General features: G+C 41.1%; 1 protein-coding gene and 1 pseudogene across 1 annotated transcript in view; one reads left to right on the plus strand and one right to left on the minus strand.

Annotated features, from left to right (window-relative positions):
* The first annotated feature begins 1,202 nt into the window (after positions 1 to 1,202).
* NEK5 (NIMA related kinase 5) overlaps positions 1,203 to 15,434 on the plus strand; it is a 69,096-nt gene continuing 54,864 nt past the window's right edge. Inside the window, exons 1-3 of the mRNA XM_058548081.1 lie at positions 1,203 to 1,252; positions 2,775 to 2,913; positions 7,887 to 7,983. Coding sequence (XP_058404064.1) covers positions 2,797 to 2,913; positions 7,887 to 7,983 — 214 coding nt within the window. The 5' untranslated portion in view covers positions 1,203 to 1,252; positions 2,775 to 2,796. The remainder of the gene's footprint in view (positions 1,253 to 2,774; positions 2,914 to 7,886; positions 7,984 to 15,434) is intronic.
* On the minus strand, positions 12,822 to 13,190 carry LOC131410378 (large ribosomal subunit protein P1-like; annotated as a pseudogene).

Genomic DNA, 15,434 nt, shown 5'->3' on the forward strand with positions numbered 1-15,434 from the left:
AGGAAAGCTCATTAAGGTCTTTAAGAGATGAAAGGCCAATACAATTTTGCTTTTTATATTTAATAAGTATCAGTGTTGTGATATATTTTATTTTGATTAATTGTGTACTAGTAATTTTAATTGAATCGAGAAATAGAAGCCTGGGGCCTGCCCAGTGGCATAGTGGTTAAGTTTGCCCACTCTGCTTCCCTGGCCCAGGGTTTACAGGTTTGGATTCTAGGTGCACACCCATGCACCGCTTGTCAAGCCCTGCTGTGGTGGCGTCCCATATAAAGTAGAGGAAGATGGGCACTGATGTTGGCCCAGGGCCGATCTTCATCAGCAAAAAAAGAGGAAGATTGGCATCGGATGTTAGCTCAGGGCTAATCTTCCTCACACACACAAAATAAATAAAAGCCTATGATTAGGAAATATAAATTAATTTCTATTTATATGGTAGGGTGATCAATAAGACTTTGAAGCATGAAAAACATTACCTATGGACATAGGAGTTCAGGGAGAGAAAGGAATGATGTAAACTTCCTGATTGTTAAAGAAGAGCTTAGTTTAAAAAAAAAAAAAGGATGGTGGTGGGTTTCAAATTGCCATGGTGTTTAGATTTCTTTGGATATGTTGTGTGTCAATATTTATAATTGCTGAAAATCATCCTTTTCGGCTACTTAAACATGTAATGAAACGTTTTAGATAGCAGTTTGACGTGCAATGGAGAATGGGCAACGGAGGCCGGTGGCGGAAAGGGAGAGAAGCGTGTTTGCAGACCACTGGGCCGCAGCCAGTTTTGTAAGAGGATCCTATGGGAGGCCGCCAGCTTTGGTCAAAAGAGTAGGATTCCGTTCCAGTCTCCATCTCTCGAAATATTTGAGACCTTGCGCAAGAAACTTTCTGTCTTAGTTTAGCTCATTTGTAAAACTGGGAGACTACTACCTTGCTGGGTTGTTGCAAAAATAGAGATAACGTATGCAAAGCATCTGGTCCACCGTAAACAAGAACTAGGAGCCGTGTGATTGCTGAGTGTTATGCACAGGAGTCCCGAGCTAAGGCAACGGGAGGTGATCCGGCCTGGTCTGCAAACTCCCTGGCCTCTGACCCCTCTTCCGGGTGAACATTGTGAAGCGGTCCTCTTGCCGCCCGGACGCCGTGCCCCGCCCAGTTCCCTCGCACGGCTCCGCCCCGGCCGCCTGGAGGCGCGGCAGCCCCGAGAACCCGGATCCACCCGGGACGCTTCTCTCGCCCCGCGGAGCCGGCGGAGCAGGTATGCTGCGGGCACGCGGCCCTTAGTCCTTACCCCGAGCCGCCCCCAGGACTCCAGGAGCCGCGGGGAAAGGGATGGAGTCCCCGCCGGGGGAGACCGGGGCTGCAGAGAACAGGTCTCGCTTCCCAGGCCGCGTCCGTCTCCATGGCAACGCGCAGCGCACCGAGCTCCCGGGCAGGCGCGAGCTCCGGCGCCCACCTGCCGGCCGCCTCCCAGAGTGGCCCTAAAGGAGAGGGATTTTTCCCGAAACCTGGGGACTCTACCTCCTGGTGCCACCTGGCCGGGAGAGTGGCAGTCCCGCAGTTCCCGCGCTGGTGCCCTCGAGTTCCGATTCCGCAACCGCCTCCCTCAAAACCCGGTCCTCAGGTGTCCCCAGACTCCCCTGGCTGCGGAGCTGGTTCCAAGCCCCATTCCACTCAGTGGTACCCCCTTCCTACCCTGACACAGATTACTCAAGAACAAAACCTGCCTGCTCACTCAATTTTTTAACATCATTATTATGCCCTAACTGTAGTATAAAGGAGAAATGCAAGGAAACAGTTTATAATCAAGTCTGTATTTCCATCTGTAAATGCTTGGTACTACTACACTCAAAGAAACAGTGAAGTAGCCGGGGGCCCGCGCCAGGGTTGGAGTCACCTGACGGTGACCACCGCAAACTGTTAGGTCTCGGCTACCAGGAGCAGCGCGTCCAGTGGGGGCGTGATTTTCCAAAAACGGTCAGCAGTTCTTGGTAAAGTTCCAAACAAAGTGCAGTCAAGTCTTGATTTACGTGTAGTTGCGTTCCTCGAAAATTCAGTGTTAATTAGAACTGTGCAAAAATTACTTCGTATTTAGATGTAAGATAAAGTTTGGTTCTAGCCGCAGATTATTATAAACGGATTTTTCCACGCACATGAATGTGTGAAGAGACTTTCAAAGGTTGTAGGGCCGCGTATAATCCTTTATTGTGCGGGACTGTCGCTTGCATCGCAGAATCTTAGTATCTGAGGCCCCAACCGCTTCTAAATGCCGTAGTGCCTCTCCGTCTCTGAGAACAGAAAAAAACTCCATAATTTTCCAAAATGTCTCCTAGGGGGCAGCACCTTCCCACTGAGAAAGGCTGGACTGTAACACTACGTGAGCGTTAAGTACATTCCTGCTTTACAGAGAGATGCCAAGCGCCGCAGGTATCATATCTTTCATTCTCAGAACAAATGTGCAAAACCAGGTATTGTTATTTGCATTTTAGAAATTAGGAAAGTGAGGTTTTTCGAGGTTAAGTGACTTGCCTAAGATCACAACACTACAGTGTATCAAAGCTGAGCTACAACCCAAGTCTGACCTCGGCGCTCCCCCCACCCCAAGAAGCTGTGTCTCACTTTGTTACTTCTGGCAACAAAAGAAAGTTATCTGACTGTCTTGGCGAGGTGGAAAGGAAAGTTTTAGCAAAATGAGTTCTTTTGCATTTTAGTGATCAATTTTCTGACTTTGTTAGTGTTTATGAAAAGTGTGCGATAAAATTTCTTTACTCTAATTCCAGGAACCTCTGTGCATTGGAGACCATGGATAAATATGATGTGGTTAAGGCCATTGGGGAAGGTGCCTTCGGGAAAGCTTACTTGGCCAAAGGGAAATCAGATAGCAAGCCCTGCGTTATAAAAGAGATCAATTTTGGAAAGGTAAGTTAAGAAGTTCTAATTCCTGTTCATTTTCAGTGGTATATTCAGCAGGCTTTTAATCCAGTATAAAAGGAAACACATTTTTGTGTGTGTATGAACAAATATGAACTTTAGCCTCATTTGACTCTTGTTAACCTCCTAAATCCATTGTCCTCACAATCTCCTAAGGTCCATTGTCCAAACAGCAACCAGTGATCTCATTTTTTTAAAAAAGAAAAGGAAATAAAGAAAAAAAAAGAAAATCCCATCCGTCTGGCTCCTACGGCCTCTGTAGGGTGGCCTGTGAGGCCTATGAGGTTGCACCCTCCTCTGTTGCTCTGAGTTTTCTGTTTTGCTCTGGGGTGGTGCACTTCCTCTGACTCTCTCTTTATTTTCAGGTTGCCTCCACAAGTGGACCTTCCCCAAACATCCTAGCCAAGGCTCCCCAACCTCAACCACTCCTGGCACACCCCCCGGGTTTATTTTCTTAATAGCCTTTATAATGATCAGAAATGACTTTGCTCACTTATTTCTTCACTCGTTTATCATCTCTCTCCCTCAGCATGCAGAACAGTGCCTGGCGCATAATAGGTCTCAAAAATATTATTGAATGTGTTGAGTGAATGGAGGAAAACCGTACATTATTGTTAGTCTAATGAGTTTGAAAAGTAAGTATATTTAATTAAAAAGGAATTATTTTTGCTAAATTCCCCTTGGTTGGAGTTTATGTCACCCTCTCTAGTGATGTGTTTGTTTTAAGATATATTGGGACAACAGTGTCCATGGTATGCTAGAATTAATTTTAAGGCAAGTCTTGTTGGTTGCCTTCTAGAGGATTTATAAATGAGAGTAGCAGAAAAACTTCTGTGCAAAATGTGTACAAAATGGAATACTCAAATTGTACAATGCGAGTGTACATAATGCCACTGAACTGTACACTTTTTTAAATGGTATACATTTTATGTTATAAATATTTTATCACAATTTTTAGAATTGCAAAGAAAAAAGACTACCCAAACTTACATTAAAGCTCATGTGTAGATGATTAGCTTCTGCAAGAATGCTTTATTTACCAATATAGGTCCCTTTTCATGGATCCATGGTATACTTCTAATGACCTCTTATTCTAGTGGCCTGAAGAGCTTCCTTCCACATTATTCTGCTCTCTCTCTTTTGTTTATCTGACTGCTCTTTCTCAGGCCTCTCTGTCTGCTCACTCTCTCTATGTCCCCAGCCCTCTGTCCTTTGCTGACTCTCTTCTCTTTCTGGACATCGTCACCTGGCAGTTGTCTCACCTCAGTTGTCTTTACCACTAAGCAGATCACTCTTAAAACTCTCTTCAGCCCCGATATCTTTCAGCTCCCTAGTCCTGCGTTCCCTCTGCCAGCTAGGTATCTTCAACACAGCTAGCTATCTGTGTTAGTAATCTATTGCTGTGTAACATATTACCCCAAACTTAGTAGCTTATACAATAAACATTTATTATCTCGCAGTTTCTGTGTATCAAGAATTCAGGGTGAGGATCACGGAGGACCATCTTGGAAGCCGGCTACCACAAGTGTACCCCAAACAAAGCAAAAATTTCTCCTCTTTCTAAGCAGACCCATGTCACCTGCTGTGTGCGCTGTGTTCATGACATCAATGGCCTTATGATATCCAGACTCAAACCCTATGGGTCATCTGTGAATTTTTTCTCTCCCCACATCCAATTACTTGCTAAACACTCTTTCTCTCCCTTGAATTTGCTTCATTCCTTTTGTCAATACCCTGGGTTACTTGGATCACTTCAATAGCTTTCTCACAGCTCCAGCTTTCCTAGAGCACAATTTTGATAATGCTCCAGCTATGCCCCCAAACCTTCCCTGGGACAGAAGTCATAAAGGAAAAGATGGCTAGCTTTGACTACATAAAAATATAAAGCTTCTATATGTCAAAAACACTATGAATCAATTGAACAAAAATTGACAAAATGCCAATTAGCAAGTATTGACTAAAAGGCCTTTTATAAATCAATAAAAAGACAAAACCTGTAACTGAAGTCATCATACAAAAATTTCAAACTCATTAAATGTAAAATAAATCAATAAATACCACGTTTTGCTTATATAAATGGGGAGGATTAAAAAGAATGTAAAATGGGGGAAAGTGGGCCCTCTCTTGCTCCGCTGATGGGAAGGTAAATTGGTACCACCCTGAGGGGATGTTTATGAGTATGTATCAAAGGCTTAGAAGGATCCATGCCCTGTTTGTATTATTGACAAGGAATAAAAATCACTTATAACCTCTCTCTTAATCACTATTAACATTATGGTGAATTTCTCTCCAGGCTGAAATGGTGAAATTCATGGTGAAATTCTCTCCATTTAATGCATAAATGTACTTTATAAGTTGTTAGAATGGTTGGTGTCATGGTAGGTATACTCTTTTTTTTTTTAATTTTTTTTTTGTGAGTGTGAGGAAGATCAGCCCTGTGCTAACATCTGCCAATCCTCCTCTTTTTTTTTTTTTTGCTGAGGAAGACTGGCCCTGGGCTAACATCCGTGCCCATCTTCCTCTACTTTATATGGGACGCCACCACAGCATGGCTTGCCAAGCGGTGCGTCAGTGCAGTGCCGGGGATCCAAACCAGTGAACCCCGGGCCGCTGCAGCGGAGCACGTGCGCTTAACCGCTTGCACCACTGGGCTGGCCCTGGTAGGTATACTCTTTTATAGCAGCTTTTTACACTTAGCAATATATTGTGAATATTTTTTCATGTCATTCAATTTTTTCATGTCATAAAATGTTCTCATATAATAATATTAAATGTTCACAATAATAATAATAATAGTTACCACTTACTTGGTGCCTGTTATATGTCATACCATCCAAGGTGTTTTACATATATCAACTTAATAAATCCTCACAATAACCCTAAAAGGTACATCTCATTGCCCTTATCGTCAGTGAAAGAGCTGAGGCTCAGAGAGGTTGAGTAACTTGCTCAATGATGCACAGGAACCAGCAGATCCTTTTAACTCTTCCCCTGATCTTTCTACAATAGCACATTGCCTCCCTTGATTTTTGATTACTGTATAGTATGACATCAGGTTAAAAATACCATAATTTATCCAACTCTTTTTCTATTTTCAGACAATTATGTTGTTTGATTTTTTTTGCTATGATTAAATAACATCTAGTATGTAGAACATGAGTCATTTTTGTTAAACAAACTATGTATATATGTTTACCGATATGTGCTTTAAATAAAAAGGTCTAATAATTAACAGCAGTTACCCCTAGGGAATAGGAATTCATGGAATGGGTGGGGAGGAAAAGGACAAGTTTCACTTTTATCTTACTTCTAATCTGGCTTAAAATATTCCTTAAAATCACAAGTGTGTATTATTAGAGTAATTAAAAAACTAATAATAAAACAGTGTAATGAAGCCTTTTGTATGAGAATCCTTGGTACGTTTCTGATTATTTTCTTTGGATAAATTTCTAGAAGAATTAATAAGTCAAAAATAGGAGCATTTTAAAGTTGCTTATTACATATTGTAAAATTGCCTTCCTAGAAAGATTTTACCAATGTATCTACTTACACCAGAAGTATCTGAGTGTCTGTCTTGCTGCTTTCTGGATAACACTGTGTATAACATTCTTTTTGTCTTTGCCAATTTCACAGATGAAACATTATATCAAATTTTGTTTTAGTCTGTGTTCTTTTGATTACTGAGTGAGGTTGATTTTTTTTTTCTGTCAGCCATTTTTCTTTCTTTTATTTTTTGTGAGTTGCCTATTCATGTATTTTTCCAAATTTCTATTAATGTGTTTGCCTTTTTTTCTTATTAATTTGTCTGCCTTTTTTTCTTATTAATTTGTCAGAACTCCTTATGTATTATAAATATAAAAATCTTTATCATATATTATTCCAATATTTTTACCTAATTATAAAAATACAGTTACCTCTGTTTGCCTTTTAATTTTGTTTATAATATTCTTTTGAAAAATAGTAATTAAAGTAGTTAAGTAGCTAAGTCTATAAATCTGGTAGGAGTAATTCAGTTATTTTTGTTTTGAAACTCATGTGTACCAACTATGCAATTTAAATTGGGGCAGAAGATACAGAAAGCTTAGAAGATTTAAATAACTTACTGAAGGATACATAGCTAGGAGGCAGTAAAGCTGGGATTGAGAATGTTGATTTTTTTTAAATTCTCAAATCTAAATGAGGAAGAGAAATTTGGGAACTCACACATTATGTGTGGGCGAACATTGAAGAACCTTGCAGAGAGAGCAGTGGAGAGGAACAGGTGACCCGTGGAGGCCAGAAGTGTAGGACAGGCAGGTGCCAGAAGTCAGGGTAGAAGTGAGAAGTTGGCATAGTATCAAGAATGAGGAAGAAAGGGTAGATATGAGATGTGGCCACTAGCATTAGCACCAAAATATTTGAAAAGTATTGTCCATAGATGATAAATAGAATGGTAAGAAAATATAGCAAATCTAAAATGAAGTCACAAGAAACAATTTTTATTTGAAAATGAAAAATGTAATAGTCTTAATACAGAACTTTACTGGTCTGTTTTATGTGATCTATGACACATTTTCTTTTATTATATTTAATTTGTTTTTTCTCAGCAGTGACTGCTGCTGGAACATTGCCTTTTTATAAAGAATTCCTTTACTGCTGAAAGATAAATATTAAAATAACTTTCTTCCAGATGCATAAATAATTGTAATATGATACCACCAATCCATTTGAATTTTTGATACAGCAAAACTTCACAAGAAATATTTATTTTCTTGATTATGATTGTCATTGACAAACCATTGATCGGATATAGGACACTCTGCTAATTCTAGAAATGTCATTTCCTGCCGTTGAGAGATCAGTTTCAGAAGTGCCATTAAAAGCCAGTGAAATGCTGGGGAATTTTAGATGACAGTGAGCAGAAAGCATGTTCTTGAAAGCAGTTATCTTTATAGAATACTCTGTCTCTTAATATAATTTAGATGCCCATCCAAGAAAAAGAAGCTTCGAAGAAAGAAGTCATTCTCCTGGCAAAGATGAAGCATCCCAACATTGTCACTTTCTTCAGTTCATTTCAAGGTTTGACTTTCTAGTATTCTTATTAAAGTATTTTAATAAAGTATAGGCATGTAGACGTCTATAAAAGGTATGTTCCTGAGAACTGTGCATAAACTAATTTTTGCAAATGAACTCATTTTCTCATTTACTTAAATTGTAATTTGAGACATCATCTTTATTTCTTCTCTAGGGAGTTTTTGTCGACAGCTTTCCTAAGTTTTCTTAAGTTTTCCCGTCTCTCCTTAATTCTTATTCCCTCAAATAGTTCATGATTGGAGGGTTAGCTTTGCTGCAGTAACGACCCCTACAATAATACACATCTATTTCTCACTCACATTACATGTTGGCTGTGGGTGTGTGAGGTCTTAAGTCTGTGATGTAGGCTGAAGGAGCAGCCCAGATATGCAGCGTGCTGTTTTCGTGAGTGAGAGAAAAGAGCAAGACACAGAGCCCACCACACTGTCGCTCTCAGAGTTCTGCTAGGATGTGGCATGTTTCTCACATTTCTTATGAGCTCGAGTTCCTGGTGCCAAAGCAGCCACTTGGCCAACCCTGATAACGGGGTGATGGAGGAGGTATACTCTGCCCGTGTGAGTCCTTGCATGTTCCTGGGTAACGGGTGGGGCTGTACAGTCCTCTTACAGAGAGGCAGCAAACAGCCACGCGCCATGGCCAAGCAAATGGCCAAAATAGAGGGGGAGATCTTTAAGGAAGCAATTCCCTTCCTCTCTACGCCTGAATACAACATCTCTTCTGTGTCCATCCGTCACTTGACTCCAAAGGTAAAAAAAATATGTGAAAGGAGCTTGGCTCGGAGACCATTCATTCACTTAACAAATATTTGTCAAGTGCTTACCAGCTGCCAGGCATTGTTCTAGGTACCAGGAATATGGCAGTGAACAAAACAGGCAAAAATTCCTGTCCTCATGGAGCTTACATTCTAGTGGGAGGAGACACACAATAAACACGTATACGGTATGTCAGGTGTTTATAAGGCTGTGTATGCCCATGGTTCTCCATGGAGCATCCCCCATCCCAGAACCCAGCATTGTGGGTGCTTGAATACACAGGTCATAAGTAGTTAATGGAGCAGGAATGTTACCTAGATATTTCCCAGCACCATCAGGGGTGTAAAAATCAGTAAATAAATAAACATAGCCACTATTTTTTGAGCTTTTACACTATGTTTCTTACCAATTAAAACCACTGCATTCAGGGCTGGCCTGGTGGCACAGCGGTTAAGTGCATGCACTCCTCTGCAGCGGCCTGGGGTTCGGATCCCAGGCACGCACCGACGCACCGCTTGTCAAGCCATGCTGTGGCAGAGTCCCATATAAAGTGGAGGAAGATGGGCACGGATGTTAGCCCAGGGCCAGTCTTCCTCAGCCAAAAAAAAAAAAAAAAAGGAGGAGGATTGGCAGATGTTAGCTCAGGGCTGATCTTCCTCACCAAAAAAAAACCCACTGCATTTAAAGTAACTCTCTGTGTATGGCCCTCTTTAACTACTAGGTATTGAAAGGAGCTCTCAGGACTCTTTGGAGGTCTTCCTGGGGGCTGAGCAGTCCACGGGAGCAGGGAGTTGATGGGGTAGCCACTGAATAAAGTGCCTACATTCCTCTTCACTGATTCCTAAGAATAATGCCTAAGATGACTGTTCTTTTCCTCATTCTTTGGGTTATTTGTGACTCCCTCTGTCTGCCTAACTCCTCATCCTCAGGCCTTCTCTGAGATCACAATTCAATTTATAACCCCCTTTACTGATCTTGCACAGCACTTTTGTACTTGTGTGTTTGTCTATTTATACATATACAGTTATGAAATGATTTAATATTTGACTCCCTTTAAGATAGTATACTTAATGAATTCTTTTGCTCACCACTTGATCCTCAGCATTTAGCATATACTAGGTCCTCAATACATAACTGCTGAGTAAGTGCACGGACTGGACCACCTTAATAGACTCAAGGGTGCCTTTACCCCATGCAAAATGGATATTTGAGGACAGTTGACACTAGATACCATTGTAAAATTAGAGGTCATTTTTACAGTGTAAATAACCTCCACTAAGTTTGTTTATGTTGTAAACTTAAACTTTCTTATGAAAGCCTTATTTATTTATTTTGTAAGTAGAACAGCCCTGTGTTTAGGAAAACTAGAGCTATTGTGATGCCTCCCAGTTTGCCTGGCAGATTGTTGGGAGTTGAAACACCAAGCTTATCTGAAAGCCTCAGGGGTCCTTGCAGCACCTGACTGTTGGAGAGTGTAGATGAAGCCTTTGTTTACCCTCACACAGCTTCTGTCTGAACAGAAGAACCATGGCTCTGGTTCATTAAATGTTTATCTATAGAAGGTGTGACGTTTTTATAGGTTTGAAGCAACATACGAAAAATAAGGAGAATGTGAGATTTCCCTAAGACTAAATTAATTCCACTTAAATTCCTTCAATAAATATTTATCAAGTGCCTATTACATGCTAGGCATGTTCTAGGTCTTGGGGACATATCAGTGAACAAAATAGGCCAAAATCCCTGCACCATTGTTTTCTGTTGCTGCATCACAAATGACCACAAATTTAGTGGCGTAAACCATCACCGATTTATCATGTCCCAGTTTCTCTAGATCAGAAGCCTGGGCTTGGATTAGCTGGATTCTCTGCTCAGGGTGACACATAGTTGAAATGAAGATATCGCTTGATTGGATCTGCTGTCTTATCTGAGGCTCATAGTTCTCTTCCAGCCTTATTCAGGTTGTTGGCAGAATTCATTTAATTGCAGTTGTAGGACTGAGGTGTCCACTTTCTTGCTAACTGTTAACTGGGGGTGGTTCTTGACTTCTAGAGGCTAACCTCCCTTCCCTGCTGTGTGGCCCCTTCAATAGGCCCTCTCCCACTTTGAATCTCTTACTTGCTCTTTCTCTGACCTCTAGACCCAGATTTAAATGGCTCCTGTGATTAAATCAAGGCCACCTGTATGATCTCCTTTTCTATCAACTCAAAGTTAGCTAATTAGTAACTTTAATTATATCAGCAAAATCTCCTTTGCTATGTAACATAACAATCATAGGAATGATAGCCCATCATATTTACGGGTTCAGCCCTCACTCAAGGGGAGGGAGTTTACAAGGTGTATGCACTAGGGCCATCCTGGAATTCTGCCTGCCATACAACTATGGAGTTTACACTCTAGGGAGAAAAAGTGGGGAGAGGCAGACAATAAATGTATACATAATTAATAAATATGTTATATGGTATGTTACAAGGTGATAAGTGCTATGGGAAAATGAAATTGAGTGAGGCAGGAGTAGAGGGAACAACTTTAAATAGAGTGGTCAGATTGGCTTTATTCTGAAGGTGACATTTGAGCAAAGACTTGAAGACTCATGCTAATGTCTGAAGAAGAGCTTTCTAGGCAAGGAGAACAGCAAAGGCATGAGGCAAGAACAGGCCTGATATGTTAAAGGACTAGTCAGAAGGCTTTTGGGAGAGGCAGTCTGCTATGGGCCCTGAGCATCTCTGCACATTTTTGCTGGGTATGCCAAGAATGCAAGTTCCTGAACCTCTGTCTACCTAGGCTATTTCTCTAGATTCTGTTTGCAGCGAGCAGCTTTGAAGGATGAGGTAACATCTCTCCCAAGACAGAGAGCAGGCTTGTTTACTGCTCACCATAAAAGTGGTAGATTCCCCAAGCTCAGTGTTCCTCTCCTGTAATATAGCTCACTGTGTGTGCAGATGTCCATCTAGGCTCATCTGTTTTGCCTCCGTGGGATTTGGGGGACACAGAACTAGCGCTAATGTGAAGCTCTGACTACTGCTTTTGCCGGGAGTAATAAAGTCCACTGACTCTGGCCCAGGAGTCTCATGTGTTCTGCCAGCATCCACAAAATAGTCACAGGCTTGTGAGTAGGGTAGAATCTCAGACCTGTCGCAGAGCCCTGCTAGAAGTCAGTGTGGGTAGACTGCAATGAGCAAGGGGAGATAGCAGAAGATATTTTTATTCTTCAGTCTGATTCTGTGTCCCTCCTAGATTTTTAGCTCTAAAATGCCTTTATTTTATGGAATGATGTGATAGCGGATGATATCTCATTTTATCAAACCTAGATGCCATTGAATGTAAGATGCACCATTATGTATAATTAAAAGGAAAAATGCTGCCAATTAGACTATGATACAATGCTTTATCACTTATAATTTTTATTCTATATGTATTAAAAGAGCTCTTTTAGACTTATTTAAACAGAGTTTCACTTTCTGTTACTCTTGTGCATACATAAAAAGGAAAATGTAAGCAAATTAAATTAGTTAAGGTATTCCAAAAGTTACGCAGGCAGTGATAACATCAAGACTGCTGGGCCTGTAGCAACCAATTGGAAGATGCCAATGTCTGTAAGATACAGTCCTGATTTTTAAAAAGTACATTTTAGAATGAATTAATTACAGTCATTAATGAATTAATTACAGTAATTAATGAATTAATTACAGTCTTTTAAATGTTTGAATTTTCCAAATAAAAAGATTGTAACCCTGATGTTAGTGCCCTTCAATAGTTTGAAAGGTCAGTGACCCACGAGCTTTATAGTTCTAGAAACTACTGTCCTATGATGTGCCTTGCACTATCCTTTTCCTCCTTTCTGCATTCTCAAATATTATACGTGCTTTAAAACTAAACACAGATCCCACCCCCTAAACTTGAAGAGATCCCTGCTCTGCTCTGAGTACTTCCGGACTCTTGCTGGCCTTATCCCTCGTGGCATTTATAATATGCTGTATTATAATGGTAGTGTATATTCTTTATTTCCCTCAATGAGATTGGAAGTTCTGTGAGGACTAGGATTGTTTCTTATACTTTTCCCCCTTTTATAGTGCTTAATTAATTTAATTAACTTATTTTTAAGAGTTTAGCTTTTTGTTGAACATGTTACAAGAGATTTAGTCAAAAAGACCAAAGCCCATGTCATCATCTGATTCCTCAGATTCTACTTTCTTTGCTTCCACTTCCTTCTCCTCATCTGGGCAGCAGTGGTGGAGGGGCAGGTCCACCAGCCCCCACATTGCTGATGAGGCTGCCAGTGTTGACATTGGCCAGGGCCTTTGCAAACAAGCCTGGCCAGAAAGGCTCAACATTTCCACCAGCTGCTTTAATGAGGGCATTGATCTTATCGTCCCTGACCGTCACCTCATCATCTTGCAGGATGAGGGCCAAATAGATGCAGGCGAGCTCCAGAGATGGCGGTCATGGTGTGGGCCAGTGCTGGGCGGGCGCTGCTGGGTGTGGTGCTAGTTGCCGGATGAAGTGAGGGCCTTACCCCGGTGTGGCCTTAGCTTCCTTGGAAAGACCCAGTGCCTTAGTGGCAGCTGAGGAAAGGGGAGTGCTTAATTTTTTTACACCGACGGAAAATTTGAGAGCATAGGTGATCTTTCCAAACAGTTCTAACCCCATTAAATATGAAATTCACTGTGGCTAGTGGAAAAAATATGCATATTTGGAGCTGAATGATGCTCATTGACCTGAATAGTTTCTTCAGGTTGGCTCAGCCATGATTAATCCGTGATTAATCCATGTTTAATCCAATGATTAAACACAGAAAGCCAGTGTAAGGCTGAGTGAGTTGGAGGTTGGTGGAAAGGAAGTGAAACGGAACCCTTTCTCCTTAGTTTCCTTATTCCGATTCTCCCATGGTTTTGAAATTGCCATTCCTTTGTTGCTGGGGCAGCACTTTCAATGACTGAGCTATGAGAAATATCGATTCTCCTAAAAGTAACACATTCCTGAAAATAACTGATGTCTAGATAATTAGGGTATGTCAGGAAACATCTTCTTAAAACCCTTCCTGGAGTCTCCAGTCTGACTTTCATTCAGTGTCTCTTGTTCTCTTTGCCCTTGAGTGTGCAGATTTCTGCTGTAGCTCTTCTCACATGTGTTCACTGACTCCTCAACTAGGCTGTCACCTCCTTAAAGGCAGGAAGAATGGCTTATTTGTTTTTTATTCTTAGGACAGCGTTCCTTAGCATGTCCCCAGTAAGTCTGTTGATACATGAATGGATCTCTCCCCTTTAAGAAGGGAGGTGGAGGGCTGGCCCCATGGCTTAGTGGTTAAGTGCGTGCACTCCGCTGCTGGCAGCCCAGGTTTGGATCCGGGCTCGCACTGACATACCGCTTCTCCGGCCATGCTGAGGCCGCGTCCCACATACAGCAACTAGAAGGATGTGCATCTATGACATACAACTATCTACTGGGGCTTTGGGGGAAAAAAACAAATAAAATTAAAAAAAAAAAAAAAAGAAGGGAGGTGGAATAATTGAAGTGCTCTGTGAAAGAAGCACTCAGTTTGTGAATTAGAAGCAACCAAAGGCAGATGCTGTTAGGTGACTGATAACCCACTTTAAAGTTGGTTTAAGCTTGAAAGAGGGAGGTAGCAAATGATGGATATTTGGCAAGAGATTCTGCCATTTAGTGAATCCTTAATAACAACAGGGAAAAATACTAGAAGGATTAACAGTTGCTTATAAGCCTGGTTTGTGAGATTATTTTGTGTTCCTTAGATGTTTTTATGAAACCACTCAACAAACCTTTATTAAGGCCCTTCCATGTGCCAGCTACTGTGCTAGGTGCAGGGAATACAGAAGAACAAAGTGTGGCCTCTGTCTTCAGGGAACCCACAAACTAGTGGGAGAAACAAACAAGTTAGTAGAAGCCCTTTTTCTAACGAGAGCCCAGCTGGCAGTTGGTTAAGGAAGAAAGCTGGTTAAGCAGGAAATCATGCAAACATGTTTTAATTTATGAATGTACAATCATTTGCCAAAGTTTTTTTCTTTTTGGTGAGGAAGATCGGCCCTGAGCTAACATCAGTTGCCAATCTTCCTCTTTTTGCTGGAGGAAGATTGTCCCTGAGCCAACATCTGTGCCAGTCTTCCTCTACTTTGTATGTGGGTTTCTGCCACAGCATGGTTTGACAAGCAATGCAGGTCCACATCCAGGGTCCGAACCTGCAAACCCCAGGCCACCGAAGCGGAGCACACGAACTCAACTACTACACCACAAGGCTGGGCCCCATTTGCCAAACTTTTGATATAAGACCAAAATCTCATCTTTGGTTATGAGTCTAACTGATTGGAATTCTGAATATTCTTTCTTACATTGGCTACTCCTCTCATTTATAATTTCCAATTTCCTTTCTTTAGAGTGGAGTAAGAATTTACAGGTACTCTGTGTACACAATCTTTTTAAAGCTTTACTGATTATTTTCCACTTGTTCGATCCAACATTCAGGTCAATGACTTTTTTTTTTAGCTACTCAGTTTTACCGAGTATTCAACATAGCTTTTGTAGAAATAATCACATCTTTCTTTTGCCATTCATATTTCATCAGTTTATGTAATACATGCAAAAACAAGTATAATTGGCATAAATAGATTTGGGAATGAACACAGTGATCTTGGTAAGAATCAGTGGGAACAGAGGTCCCAGGGCATCCTA

Source organism: Diceros bicornis, chromosome 9 (genome assembly GCF_020826845.1).
Source record: "Diceros bicornis minor isolate mBicDic1 chromosome 9, mDicBic1.mat.cur, whole genome shotgun sequence".
Taxonomy (NCBI): domain Eukaryota; kingdom Metazoa; phylum Chordata; class Mammalia; order Perissodactyla; family Rhinocerotidae; genus Diceros; species Diceros bicornis.